The sequence below is a fragment of the Macadamia integrifolia genome, unplaced genomic scaffold (assembly GCF_013358625.1).
Source record: "Macadamia integrifolia cultivar HAES 741 unplaced genomic scaffold, SCU_Mint_v3 scaffold1548, whole genome shotgun sequence".
Classification (NCBI taxonomy): Eukaryota; Viridiplantae; Streptophyta; class Magnoliopsida; order Proteales; family Proteaceae; genus Macadamia; species Macadamia integrifolia.
In genome coordinates, this window is record NW_024868254.1 from 11665 (window position 1) to 25622 (window position 13958).

Below are 13958 nucleotides of genomic sequence, written 5' to 3' on the forward strand. Positions count from 1 at the left end.
AAAAAAAAAAAAAAGAAGAAGAAGAAGAAAAAAGCATTCAATAGTGGATGAGAAAAAGAGTGAAAAAAATGACAAGAAAAATTCTAAAGCAACCTGTATGGGCATCAGGGCATGTGAGTTGTGCCAATAACAGGAAGAGCAATTTCATTCTTTAAACTCAAATCATTAAGCTCATTAAGAAAAATTCAAAAACTGCTCACGATTCCAAAGAAGAGAGATAGAATTTGTCACACCCCGTCTCTACTCACCTGAAGGTTGGTGACATGGACACGCACATGTGTCCACAATCCATCCAAGATCCACGATGTAATACTTTAAGTGCATAAAATGATAAAATGTATTTACGATCACATATATAATAATAATCAGAATATAACACAACTGGTGAACTCTAATGATATTTACCATATTTACCAAAATGTTTTTGTAGCGAAAGTCATAATTACGATTATGGCATTAGGGCTACATCTGATATGTAAAACAAAAAATAAAGAGGAAGATGATACTCTCATCCTCAGCGTGCTCCGTACGCATCACATACGCAACCGTTTTTGTACGTAGCTAACTCCTCATCCCAGAGGATACTTCCGTAGAGAGCCAACTCTTCAGCCACATACTCCGGGTGATTCCCTGAATCAACATCTAAAAAGGGAGTAACAATGGGGGTGAACTTCCATGAAGTCCAATGAGAGGTGCACACACACACAAACAATTATAGATACAAAAATAGAGATTTACAAGATAAAAAAAATACACATATGATACAACATAATGGAACAACAAGGATTTATATGAATGCAAATATGATTTGGATTTATTATCACACAAGTCTGTCACTAAACTAATTGAATGTGAGGGTCTGGGTACTGTTGCAACATAGGGGATATTCCTGGTCCCAGAAAATCCCATCGGACACCCAGCGATATGCTTGTTGCGAGTCAAGAGCCTGCAGGTCCTGAAAAACCCATCAGTCACCCCGCAAACCCCTAATTAATAATTCCACCTTATAGCCACAGTCCCGGAAAACCCATCAGTTACCTCATGCAAATATGATTCAGATTATATTATACTAGCCTATCAATAAAACTAAGTTCAATTAGGGTATGGCTACTACTGTAGCATAGGGGATATCCCTGGTCTCGGAAAACCCATCGGTCACCTTGTAAACCCCTAACAAATAACCCTATAGCCCTGGTCCCGAAAAATCCATTGGTCACTCAAGTTGTAGGATAACTAGTACCTCACCCCTACTGGCCAGGGGTGTAGCATCCAGGTTACTTTCCTAATCAATAGATTCTAAGTCCACAGTAGTATCAGTGCTACTGCAACATAGGTGATATCCCCAGTCATGAATGTCCATTATTGATCTCCAAGGATACATGCTAATTGCGAGTCAGGAGTGTACCGATTTTGAAACCACATCGTTACCTGGAAAACCCCTAGTAATAATCCCCCATAATACCGCTAAATGGAATCCAACATCGCATGTAGGGCATACCCACCACCGAATCCAATATCGAGTGTAGGTTTGCCACGACGCTGGCTTCCCCACTACCTCAATCACCGAAAGTTGTCCCCAACCTTGGACAGTCGGACGATAGGATTAGCAAATACGTAAACCCCTATTGGCAAGGGTTGTAGCACAAGGGTGGTTGTCCTAGCCAAATGCATTCTAATATGCCACAACACATTTCAATCACACTCATACACCCCGTGAGCATACAGTGCCGGCACTAACCTATGGCCACCCTGTACCCCACACTCACACACCATGGGCATGCAATGTCTGAACCAACCTTCGGCCATCTTGCACCCCAATCTCCACAACACACTCGCACACACACTCACCCTGTGCATGCAGTGTCGAAACCCAAACGTTAGCTACCCTGCATCCCAGTCACAGACAGAATTGGCCTTCCATTTATTATCATCTACTAGTTATATATACCTATATCTGGTATTAGGTCTTATAACGTGTGATGGTTCAAATTTGTCTTCTATAGATTTATTAGAGTTAGAGATAACATCCAATCAGCCAATGTTAATTATGTTTTCTGAATGAATATTCGTTCCTTTTACAACGAGATGCATGACCTTTGATCTATATAGTTTTATGATGTTCAACATTATAGAGGGGAATATATGTTGAAGAGTTCAACAAGAGTAATTTCCATTGTTGTCGAGTCTAATTCATTCCTCTTATTTGGTCTATGTTTGTGATCATCTTCAGGTTTGATCATGGGGTTTTTGGCAAGTTCAGCACCGGTTTTCTTGTTTCTTTCAATGTTGTGTCTTCAATGTTTGGAGCTCATACGCTTAATTTTTTAGCTGATTAAGCACGATCTCTAGATGCTCTTTAGCAAGACTTAGCATATAGAACTCTAGTTAATCCACGAACTGACATCCCATATGACCGCAAAGTACTGTAGAATTTTAGTACGATAACTATTTCTGCATTGAAACTCAATAATGGAAGTTTCAAGAGAAGCGGCGGATTTCAAAGTTATAAAGAGTTCAAGTTTCCCATTAGAGTTGTGGACATTTGGTATAGCCTTATGTAAAAAGGTTTGTTCTCATTTATCAATACCATGAGAATTGGCCTTTTATTTATGATCATCTCCTAGTTATATGTACCTATCTCCGGTATTAGATCTTGTAACGTGTGATGATTTAAATTTGTCTTCTATGGATTTATTAGAGTTAGAGATAACATCCAATCAGCTAACGTTAATTATGTTTTCTGAATTAATATTCATTCATCTTACAACGAGATGCATCACCTTTGATCTATATGGTTTTATGATGTTCAGCAGTATAGAGGGGAATATATGTTGAACAGTTCAGCAAGGGCAGTTTCCATTGTTGTATAGTCTAATTCGTTCTGCTTCTTTTGTCTGTGTGTGTGATCATCTTTGAGTTTGATCATGGGGTTTTTTGAAAGTTCAACATTGATTCTTTTGTTTCTTTCAATATTGTGTCTTCAGTGTTTGGAGCTCATACGCCTAATTTTTTAGCTGATCAAGCATGATCTCTAGATGCTCTTTAGCAAGAATTTGCATACAAAACTCTGGTTAATCCATGAACTGACATCCCATATGACAGCAAGGTACCGTCGAATTTTAGTAGGATAACTATTTTTGCATTGAAACTCAATAACAAAAATTTCAAGAGAAGAGGATTTCAAAGTTATAAAGAGTTCGAGTTGCCCACTGGAGTTGTGGTACAACCTTATGTAAAAAGGTTTGTTCTTATTTATCAAGACCATGGGAATTGGCCTTCCATTTATTATCTTCTACTAGTTATATGTACCTATTTCCGGTATTAGGTCTTCTAACATGTGATGGTTCAAATTTGTCTTCTACGGATTTATTAGAGTTAGATATAGTATTCAATCAGCCAATGTTAATTATATTTTTTGAATTAATATTCATTGCTCTTACAACGAGATGCATCACCTTTGATCTATATGGTTTTATGATATTCAACAGCACGGAGGGGAATATATGTTAAATAGTTCAGCAAGGGCAGTTTCTATTGTTGTCGAGTCTAATTCGTCTGTGCTACCACCGCCATCACCTTTGCCATTGGCGTCGTCATCATCATCATTGAAAAAGTGAAAGATTTATAGTTACCTGAGTAGTGGGGTGATTCCAATTCTGTTGTTTATAATAAATTTTTTATATGGTCTGGAAGACAAGAAAAATGTAACGAAAAATGAGGCTTTACAAAATTTCACGTTTCGAAGCACTTAAGGCAAAAAAAAAAAAAAAAAAAGGATCACATTTGGCCAGGATAAAGCTTGTTTTGAAAAATGTTGCCTAAAGTATTATCCATCTTACTTGATGAGTGCTGGAGGACATGAGGATACAAGAGAGGGAGCTCCACAGGGTACATAGATCAAAAGAATTTCCGTTGTCCTTTGATTATGAATCTCAAACATGATTTACTTTTGTTATTCATAGTTTATGTCACTCGTTCTTAGTGTTTTGGGGTTTATAGATTATATCTTATTAGATATTTTAATCCTTCATTTGGTATCAAAGCAATTATATATTAGGTTTAGAAATCTAATCAAATTTATAATAAATGGATTAAAGTTTCTGGATTGAATCCATATATTAAGGATGATTAAGTTTATAATCATAATCAAATTTATGGGTGATGAATTAAAGTTTTTTGATTGAATCTATGGATTAACGGTGATTAAGTTTATATTCTAATCAAATTTATGAGGGATAAATTAAAGTTTATGGATTGAATCCATGCATTAAGGGTGATTAAGTTTATAATTTTAATCAAATTTATGAGCGATGGATTAAAGTTTCTAGATTGAATCTGTGGATTAAGGGTGATTAAGTTCATAATTTAACCAAATTTATGAGGAATGAATTAAAATTCCTGGATTGAATACATGGATTAAGGGTGAATAAGTTTATAACTCTAACCAAATTTATGAGAAATTGATTAAAGTTTCTGAATTGAATCCATGGATTAAAGATGATTAAGTGTTGAATTTTTTTTATATGAAATTAATTTAATTATTTACATAATTTAATTCCGAGAACAGGACTACTTTAAATATTTTTTCCTGTTTTCAGAATTCAGACCAAAAGTGGACCAAGTAGAGTACAAGTGTCAAATTCGGCCCAATGAACGAAATCCTAACCAGTCGGGCCAAAACCTAGAAAAGTTTCTCTTGAAAAAAATCCACTAAATAAATTCTAAGGATTCCCTATGAGGTGGATGATCTCTACAAGGAAGATTTAGGCTGAGTCAACTTTCTATTTTGGTTTTTAACCACATGTTAGGATGAATTTTCAGTAGTTTTATATTCATAATCTTCTATATTGGACAATATTCTAGAAGAATCATATCATATCTTCTATTTTGGGATTAAGGGAAATATTGTAAAGGGAATTGAATTATCAAATATCAAGTAGTTTCTTTTATAGGTTTTGATTATCATTTGCTTTTTATTTTTCTTCTTCTCATTCTTTAGATAGTTGAACTGTATAACTAGAGAAGTTATTCTCATGGGGTATGTTAGCCATTGCTGCATCTCCCGTAGACATAGACTTAGATCATACTATGTGTAATATATCCTCATGCCTATTATAAATTCAACTTATTCTCATGGTGAATACCAATCTTGAATGATCTTTCCCAACTAATTTTATTCAATTATTCTCCATTGATTAATTAAATTTATTTGCTTTAATTTAATTTGATATTTTAATTGTTAGAATTATCTTGCACATTTTGTTAAATTAGTATAGATAACTCTCTTAATATTTGCACTCTGCCTAATTTAGAAGTGTTAATTAAGCACTCGGCCTTTCTGAGTTCGACCCGTAGCTACAGCTGACACTGTGCGCTTGCGGTTAGTATAATTACTGTGGCTTACATTTGAACCTAACATTAAATTTATAACCGTAATTAAATTTATGAGTGATAGATTAAAGTTTTTGGATTAGATCTAGGATGATTGAGTTTACAACCCTAACCGATGATAATTTTTTAAACCCTAATTGATTAAGGGTGATTAAATTTGAAACCTTAATTAATACGGATGATTAGGTTTACAACCCTTGATAATGAATAGGGATCAAAATCCTCTACTGTAAGCTAATCTGGCGAAGAGTGGTAGTGAAGGTTTGTGAGGTGGACACCTGCTATGACTAAAATCAATGGTTGAGAAAGATAAAGCACACGAAAAATATAAATTCTAAAAAAAAAAAAAAAAAAAAGGATCTCCTCCTTTGCCCCTTTGCCCCCCCCCCCAAATTACACAAATGACTGCGTAATTCTTTCATCCATCCTCACATTAATTTTACGTGTTAATTGTATCAATATCTATGATGTTTATTGGACACCTCAATAGATCAACGTTTCAGACTGAGCACAAAGTAAGAAAAAAACAAAGTATCATCTAACTCAGGGTTAACAGAAATAAGATTTTACAATGAGAAAACTACAAGAAGCTAGGTATTCGAGAATGTCTGAAACCATAAAAAAGAAAAATAAGCATACACAAGATCTCGAAGCAAAAAATTAGACAATATTGCTGACCCCGACACGGCTATTATCTATCTCCACTATTTAATAACAAAACTTGCATGATGTGATGTTACAATATAGGGGATTCCACTATGGTATATTCTACGCCATTTGAATTTTAGTTCGTCGGTTAGCGGTTTGCAGAGCACAAGCAGCAAGCATCGAGCCTCCTTGTAAATCAAAACCTTTAGATAGCGATGGAGACATGGATAAGCGAAAATCCATAAATGGAATGGGTGGATCAATAAGCAAAAATCCATTGATGGAATGGGTGGATCAATAGCTTGACCCAATGAACTATGGATAAAATGGGTTTTGTCTTTCCCAACCGTCGATTTGAGCCATGATAGTGTAGAAACACAACCTTAAAATGATGCAGAAGACAATGGAAAAACAGAACAAACAATGCACACAGATTTACGAGGTTCGACAAGGTTGCCTACGTCCTCGGTGAGATGAGATATTGCTTCACTATCAATGAAGAATAGGGTTACAACGCTAGACCTCACACCTCTCAGTATTGCTTGCATTACAGAGAAAGAAACCTTTGCTACAAATATATAGCAAAAAACCTTAATCTGAAAAATACAAAACTACCCTTAAATAAAAAATTCGGCCGGAGGGCTGCGCCCCCCTACACCCCACTATGCAGGGGGGCTTTCTGCCCCCTTGCAACCCCATGGCTCGCTAACCGGCTAGCGAGACCGTCGTCCTACCTGTCAAGACGTTGCACTAGTACTTCCTGGATTAAACTGTGACGGAATACAAAACATTGTACAATAATAGATAGGTGTCCACTCACAAACCCTCACTGCCACTCTTCGCCAGATTAGCTAATAGTAAAAGATTTTGGTCATGCTCGAATCAATTGTTGAGAAAGAAAAGACACATTTTATCCTATTTCAACCCATAGTTGCTCGGGTCGAGCTATTGACCCACCCGTTAGCTCGACCCATCCATTTAAGTCTGAAAAACATAAATTCCTAAAAGTTAGAACTAGACACGCGAACCGAGCAAGAACCTGGACTGGGAACGAGGATAGCGATCCGTGTCACCCCAGTACATAGAATCTCATCCGTCAATAATGCTCTAAATCGAACGGCCACAAACTCTTCCTTTACGAATTCAAAATCTATAAAATCCTGCCGGCCTTTGTCAGAGTTTGACCAATTTTTCTCTCTCTCTCTCTCTCTCTCTCTCTCTCTGTGCAATTTCTCCAGTTCCATTGGCTTTCACGAAGAAATCGAAATGGCGAGAACGAAGCAAACCGCAAGAAAATCCACCGGAGGAAAAGCTCCCCGTAAGCAGCTCGCAACCAAGGCGGCTCGTAAATCTGCCCCAGCGACCGGAGGAGTGAAGAAGCCTCATAGATTCAGACCTGGAACAGTGGCGCTTCGTGAGATAAGAAAGTATCAGAAGAGTACGGAGTTGTTGATCCGTAAGCTGCCCTTTCAACGTCTGGTTCGTGAGATCGCTCAGGATTTTAAGACTGATCTCCGATTCCAGAGCAGTGCTGTCTCTGCTCTCCAAGAGGCAGCTGAGGCATACCTTGTGGGTCTCTTTGAGGATACTAATCTCTGTGCTATTCATGCTAAGAGGGTCACTATTATGCCTAAGGATATCCAGCTTGCTCGTAGGATTCGCGGTGAAAGGGCTTAGTGCTGATACCAGTGTAGTGGTGTAAATTTGTAGGTCTTTGGAGTTGAAATGGTTAATGTTTAGGTTTCTTAGCTTGTGGGTTTTGGAGTTCGAAGGCAGTGGATGTATCTGTGAAGCAAATTCTGAGCAATGGAAATGTCCAGTTTTTGACCTAGTTTCTCTTTTGGTGCCTTTTTTATTTCCCCTGTTTCGGATGTTTGAGAAATAGGGTTTGGGAGATGATTTCTGCTACTTGTTTTTCTTTTCTGATGCGTTTTTAAGTAGGTAATAGTGCCTGTAGCTAAATAAGCTTGTTTCCCTAATTTTAGCTTTTCTCTTCGGCTATGTATGTTTGGTAACGAAGAAAAAAAAAACAAAAAACAAAAAAATATGATTACAGTGATTTTTTGTGTCTATCTCCCTCAATTTCAAAATGTTTTGAATTTTTTCTTTTCTTTTCTTGGCTACCAAACGTAGCCTATGATTTAAAACTTGGCATATGATTCTAATCCCCTCGTACCCCCACCAAAAAAATTCCTATAGGTGGTACGGTGGTGGGGGTGGTACTGCTCAAATTGTGGCCAAGCTTAGAGCATGTGAAACTTATCACTACCTTGTAAGGGTGTCGAGACCATAGCATGTTACATGAAAACATAGTTTTCTCTCAAGTGTTGTGATATGGGACATGGCTGCCCACCTAGAAAAGCCACTCAATCTGTAGTGTTGTCACACAAGACGAGCATGCCACTGGCCTGCTGGTCAATCCAATCAATTGTCCCCCTGTCAAGTGCAGAAAACAGTGCAATCATGCATATGCTAGTTAACTGTTTGTGGAGGTGGATTTTGTGCCTAATCCCTTTCAAACCTAACCAACAAACCCAAACCATCTAATTTTTGAACCAATGCGTTTAGACCATAGACTCTGATTTGAACAATATCTTCCATCTTCAAACCATTTAATAGTTTGCTAGTCTGATGAAATCACTTCCTACTGCTGCTACTGGTTCAACTTCAGTAGACTTAAAAGGGTCGATCTTAGGTGTCCATTCAAGCATTAGATTAGATGAATTATTCAGCTGTTAAAAACATTTTACAAGGAATTCTCATTTTTAATCCTCTATAAAGAATATTAAAATAAATAAATAAAATTAAAATTAATTCTCTATCAAGAATTAGAGTTAATACAACAATTTACCCTATCCCAACTAATGGGGTTGGCCTTACAATGCTAATAAAAACACTAAAGACACTCCAGCAATTGTAACACTCCTGTTGTAAATGAATAATATATTCCGCCATGAGAAAAAATCATGTAGACCAACTTAGCAACATGACAGTAGTCCAAACCTGCAGAGAACCTCAGACTGATGATAGGAAAGGTAGCTATTATCACCCATTGATCAAAATGCAAGTACAGCTGATTCTTCACCACTTAAAACTTTAAAGATGCTCTAGCCATAGCCAAAGCCCCTTCATAAGTCAGATTTCCGCCAATGAAACCACTCATGTGGACAAAAACACAACCAGGGATTCCTGCTTGCTTGGAGAGTTCTTCATCAGACAAACCCCTCCGGGGAGAAGGGAGAGGCTTCCTGCTCTCAAATCTATCAGTAGATATTGCTACTGCCTGCACTCGCCAACGTTTGCTCCGGTCATCCTAGAGATAACAAAGAAATGAACATTCAGACGATCTTAAAGACAGAAAAAACTCAGATGTTAAAGATAGAAAGGGAAACTAGGAGCTACACACACACACTCACTTTTGAATTTGGAGTCACAGATAAATTTTGCCATGTTTAACGATTTATATTTCGCAAAAGATAGATTCAATCATGCAAAAAGGACATTTCATACAATTTTGGAAATTATGTTCAGATGCAAGATGATTAACCACTTGATAAATCACATATTTAATAGGAGGATCAATCCTCATCTCCTCCAGCTCAAATAAGTGAAGCTTCCACTGTAAAGCAAATTGAATACAATTAGAACCTGCTGAATTTTAGATGATATCACACATGGCTAAGGTAAATTCACATAAATTCTCCAAGTTAATGGCTATTTGAAGTAGCACATTTAACCTTTACAGCAAGAGACTGAAATCAGTCAAGAAAGCCTTACTCCAAATACTTGAGGTTAGCTTAGATATGAAACGAGGCTAACACAAAATTCTACAGATGGTTCCAAGTGGAGAAAATTTCAGTGCAAACCAGCAAAAAGAAACAATAAAATAACTGTGCATGCTCATAACCCTATTCAAATTGCACAAATTGAGATGCACGTACAGTTTTATTGCTAAAAACCCAAACCCCACAAAGCCTCATCGCAAGTTAATGATGTCGATCTATGGGGATCCTACTTTACCATTCCACTCTATTCAATTAAAGGAGGAAAAAAAAAAAATGCTAAGCATGGGGTTCCAGTATAAAATGAATACTCCCTTCATCTTCACACTTTTCAACAAGAAACAACCTTTGAAGAAAATAACAAGCAACAAGTAAGACCAGGTGCAAGCCACAACTTGCCTTTGGTTTTTTCATATTTTTTGGGGGAGGGGTGTTAGATCAAATACCAAGAAACACGAATAATAAAGAGACAATAGATCCGTACGACACAGAGATTTAACGAGGTTCACACACCAGGGTGGTGTGCTACGTTCTCGGGCGAAGAAGAAGATAATTCACTATGCAGAAGAGAGATTACACCCTAGCAGCGGCGAGGAAAAACTCGCCCTGAAACCCTAGTTGAGTGAAAACCCTAGAATACAATGACTTTCTCAACAAGCAACAATACATTATATATACTCCAAAATCGTGGGTCGACCCATCTGGTCGCGGTCGATCCTGTCGAACCATAGCCCCCGCACCCCTATACGAGATCAGTGATGGGCTCCGGGCTTGACCCTGTCGGCCCAACCCCTCTGCTTCCATCACAGATCTTAGAAAAATTCTCATTCGGGTCGCCACCAAAATATGTCGGATCTGGTCAATCTTCAAAACAGGTCAAGAATTTGAGACAAACTTAACAAGGGTTGTGTTGTAGACTTGTGGGTCGGGTGGGATGATGTGGTTTGAGACTGTAAACGTATACAATAAATTAATGAGCTCCCATCCGCTACAGATAGAGGAGGGCACATGGTTCTTCAGGCCCTATATACCCGGTAGAATGGGTTCTGGACTCTTGAGTACCATTAGTTTGCAATCTATCAAATTTTCAGTGGATCTGAATAGAATTGGTACCACCTCCAAGATTGCCTGCTGATCAATATGAAATGAGCAGAATCCCCAAGTATTTCTTCTCAAAGATTTCCCATTTTTATATTCTATTCATCCAATATATATAGTAGACACAGAGTTACAACCACATGATCAAGCTTATTTTTGGCCCAGAAATCTTTATAGAGGTAACCATCTCATTTTCACATGAGCTATGGGCAAGAAAAATGGGTTTGTCCGGATCCACGAGTTGCGACACAGGGATTTCCCTTTAACCATAAATTATGGAGGTGGCATACTAACACTAGCATTGTATCAAACATGGGGAGAGAAAAGGAGTAGTAATTATTCCCAGACATCAAAAGACAAAAATGTAAGAGTTGCGACACAGGGATTTCCATTTAACTAAAAATTATGGAGAAAGAGAGAACAGGTAACATACTGAACTAGAACTGTATCAACCATGGGGAGAGACGAGCAGTAATTTTTTAGACATATCAAAACACAAAAAGGGAAGAGTTGAAGCACAAAGACAAAAGCTGTAATTCATTCTTATTGGTTTGGAGAATTGAAGCATGAAGATGCAAGCAGTTCCCAAGATTTCTAGGTTTCTCTACATTACCCAATATAAATCAAGGTAATTTCTGGATTTGGGACTATTGCAATCAAACCAGCTGAATTGAAGATAGGCAAGACAAAACGGGACAGATGAAGTAAAATTAATTTAAAAATAAAAAAGAAAAGAACTGAAATTTTTCAAAGCAGCTTGTCTGACTGCAAAGAAATTTTAAGCCAAAACATTTTTAGTTTTAATAATTATGTACATGTTTCAATAGAAAAATGAAAATAATTTTATTAATGTAAAAGTAAAATGTATGAGATGTACAGTACAAACATGCTATACAAATCGCTTTACAAGATTGTAAATGACAGAACTTGTCTCTATGTGTAGATTACTCTTGTATGAGTTGACCCCAGTGTGAACCTTTGGGGAGGCCTTCAACATCATTAAATGCTTTTATGAATTTAACATCCCTAAACTCCCTTCTACAAAATTCTGTGATCAGGAGCTAAAATATCCAAAACAGTTTTAAATGAGTTATAATAATTCCGCCACCTCATCTATTCCCAATCTTGAAGGTTCCCTCTGAAAATAGTTGAATTTTATGCATTTTCCTTCCCAAGTGGCAAACTGCTGGTGTGCTATTTATACAAAATAGATAAGAACGAACCCTCAAAACACGATGTACAGAAGCTAAAAGCACCTTGGGATAGTCCCACCCAGAGGAATTTATACAAAAAAAAATAGGAAGATGAGATTTCAATCCATTCAGTGATGGAGAAAAAGGAAAAATGATATCTCAAAACTCCAAAGGTAATCTACAAACCGGATGTGAAAAATCATTTATTCTAGCTCATTAGTGTTTCATACGATCTGTCGGCCAGAATATAGCAAATCTCTTGGCGGATTCCTATCTTATATACCAGGGAGACATGGCAGCTGAACAGGTCATCACATAACTACTATGATGAGGATTGACAGACAAATCTCATTATAAAATTATTCTAGACTATAAATTGTTTGGAGGTAACATGGAATGAAGGCAAGTTGGTTGGGTAGGCATGGTAATACTGGAAATAGAGGTTAACATCCACCTTTTGGGGAGTGCCTGGTGAGGGAATTCAGGTTTTGAATAGTACAAGAACTAATCTTGGGGAAAAAGGACCATCAAATACCTAGTCACAAGTGTTAATCTCACATCCACCGTGAGTAAGAAATTCCGTTTTTAAGATAACTGTGAACATCCTCTCATCAGATTGGTATTTTAAGATGGAGATCACATGGCATCAGAGAAGGTTATGTCCAACCTCCCTCCCGGTTCCGTCTGGCTCCATCCTTCCCCTTCCTGTCTTTGTACATGTGTAACAACTCCAACAGCCTATATGCCTTCATAATGTGTAAAATAAGCCACCCAAAAAGATTACATGGTCAACAAATCTCTAAGAGATGACCATTATTTGTGAGTTCACAGAGACAGCAGTTGTCCTGCTGCAAGAAGCAGTCGACCAGCTAATGTTGGAAAGTGACTAGCCAGCAGTTCCAAGAGACGGACGACTAACCGGATGTCCCTTCTTCTGGAAGGACAAACGACACCCAAGACAGTCTACCGGACAACACTTTGCCCTTGTCAGGAAAAACTCCCTGAGAGAAGGTTTTGGTGGAGAACTGCAGGCGGGTCAACCGGCAAAAAATTAGGCATAAAATAGCTGTTGGAAAATAATGATAGTCTGATGGTCGAACAGCTCAAGATAAATCACAAAGTCCATCCAAAGTCCACACCTTCTTTGAGATTTAAAGCTGGTAGAAAGGAAAAGCACAGGAAACATTACTTCAGATTTAGTACAAAATGAATACATAGGACTTAGGATATATTTCTTTTGACATTGTGCAATTCAACAAGCCTTCCATTTATTATTGGCAATCATAAGCCAAGAGAAGCTCAAAAAGAGGCCACTCTTCACATAATATTCTGCTCTTCTTGTTGACTATCTGCATCACGAAAATTTTCAGTTCACTATTCATGTGTTTTTGAGTAAAGATTGCTAAAGCGATCTGGTAAATTACAGCTGCATCTTTCCTCCTGGATCAAAGTAGCTCACAAAAGGGGGCTACTGTTCTGCACAGGTTTATTCTGTTTGCAGATGTAAGGCTTGGGAAAAAATGTAATAGGACCAGTCACCAGTAAGTATAGGGAAAGAGATGTTTGAAAGGTAACTTCTTGGACTGGCTACCTAATCATAGACTGGGCATGCACTTCTCTACACTTTTAGAGAGGGTTGAAGAAAATTCTGTGGCACAGATTGGTGGACTTTGTTGGTTGAACAGACTTCTCGCATATTGTATTTGAGTAAAGCAGTAGGTAATTAAATTTAACTTTCTTTAGCAAATCAAAAGAAAATACACTTTTTACTAACTGAATACAACAAAGATTGTGATGTTGATTTTGCTCCAAATATAACATTTATTCTCCACCCCCCACCCCAAAA

At 37.5% G+C, this 13958-nt stretch overlaps 1 protein-coding gene and 1 pseudogene across 1 annotated transcript; one reads left to right on the plus strand and one right to left on the minus strand.

Annotated features, from left to right (window-relative positions):
• The first annotated feature begins 7227 nt into the window (after positions 1–7227).
• LOC122064160 (histone H3.2) lies at positions 7228–7870 on the plus strand. The gene has a single exon (XM_042627867.1). The coding sequence runs from the start codon at positions 7306–7308 to the stop codon at positions 7714–7716; it is 411 nt and encodes a 136-aa protein (XP_042483801.1). The 5' UTR covers positions 7228–7305; the 3' UTR covers positions 7717–7870.
• Positions 7871–9127: 1257 nt separating this feature from the next.
• LOC122064159 overlaps positions 9128–13958 on the minus strand; it is a 9083-nt pseudogene continuing 4252 nt past the window's right edge.

What these genes read in the sequence shown, in the direction of transcription:
- LOC122064160 (XM_042627867.1), top strand. Translation starts at nt 7,306, where the DNA reads ATGGCGAGAACGAAGCAAACCGCAAGAAAATCCACCGGAGGAAAAGCT.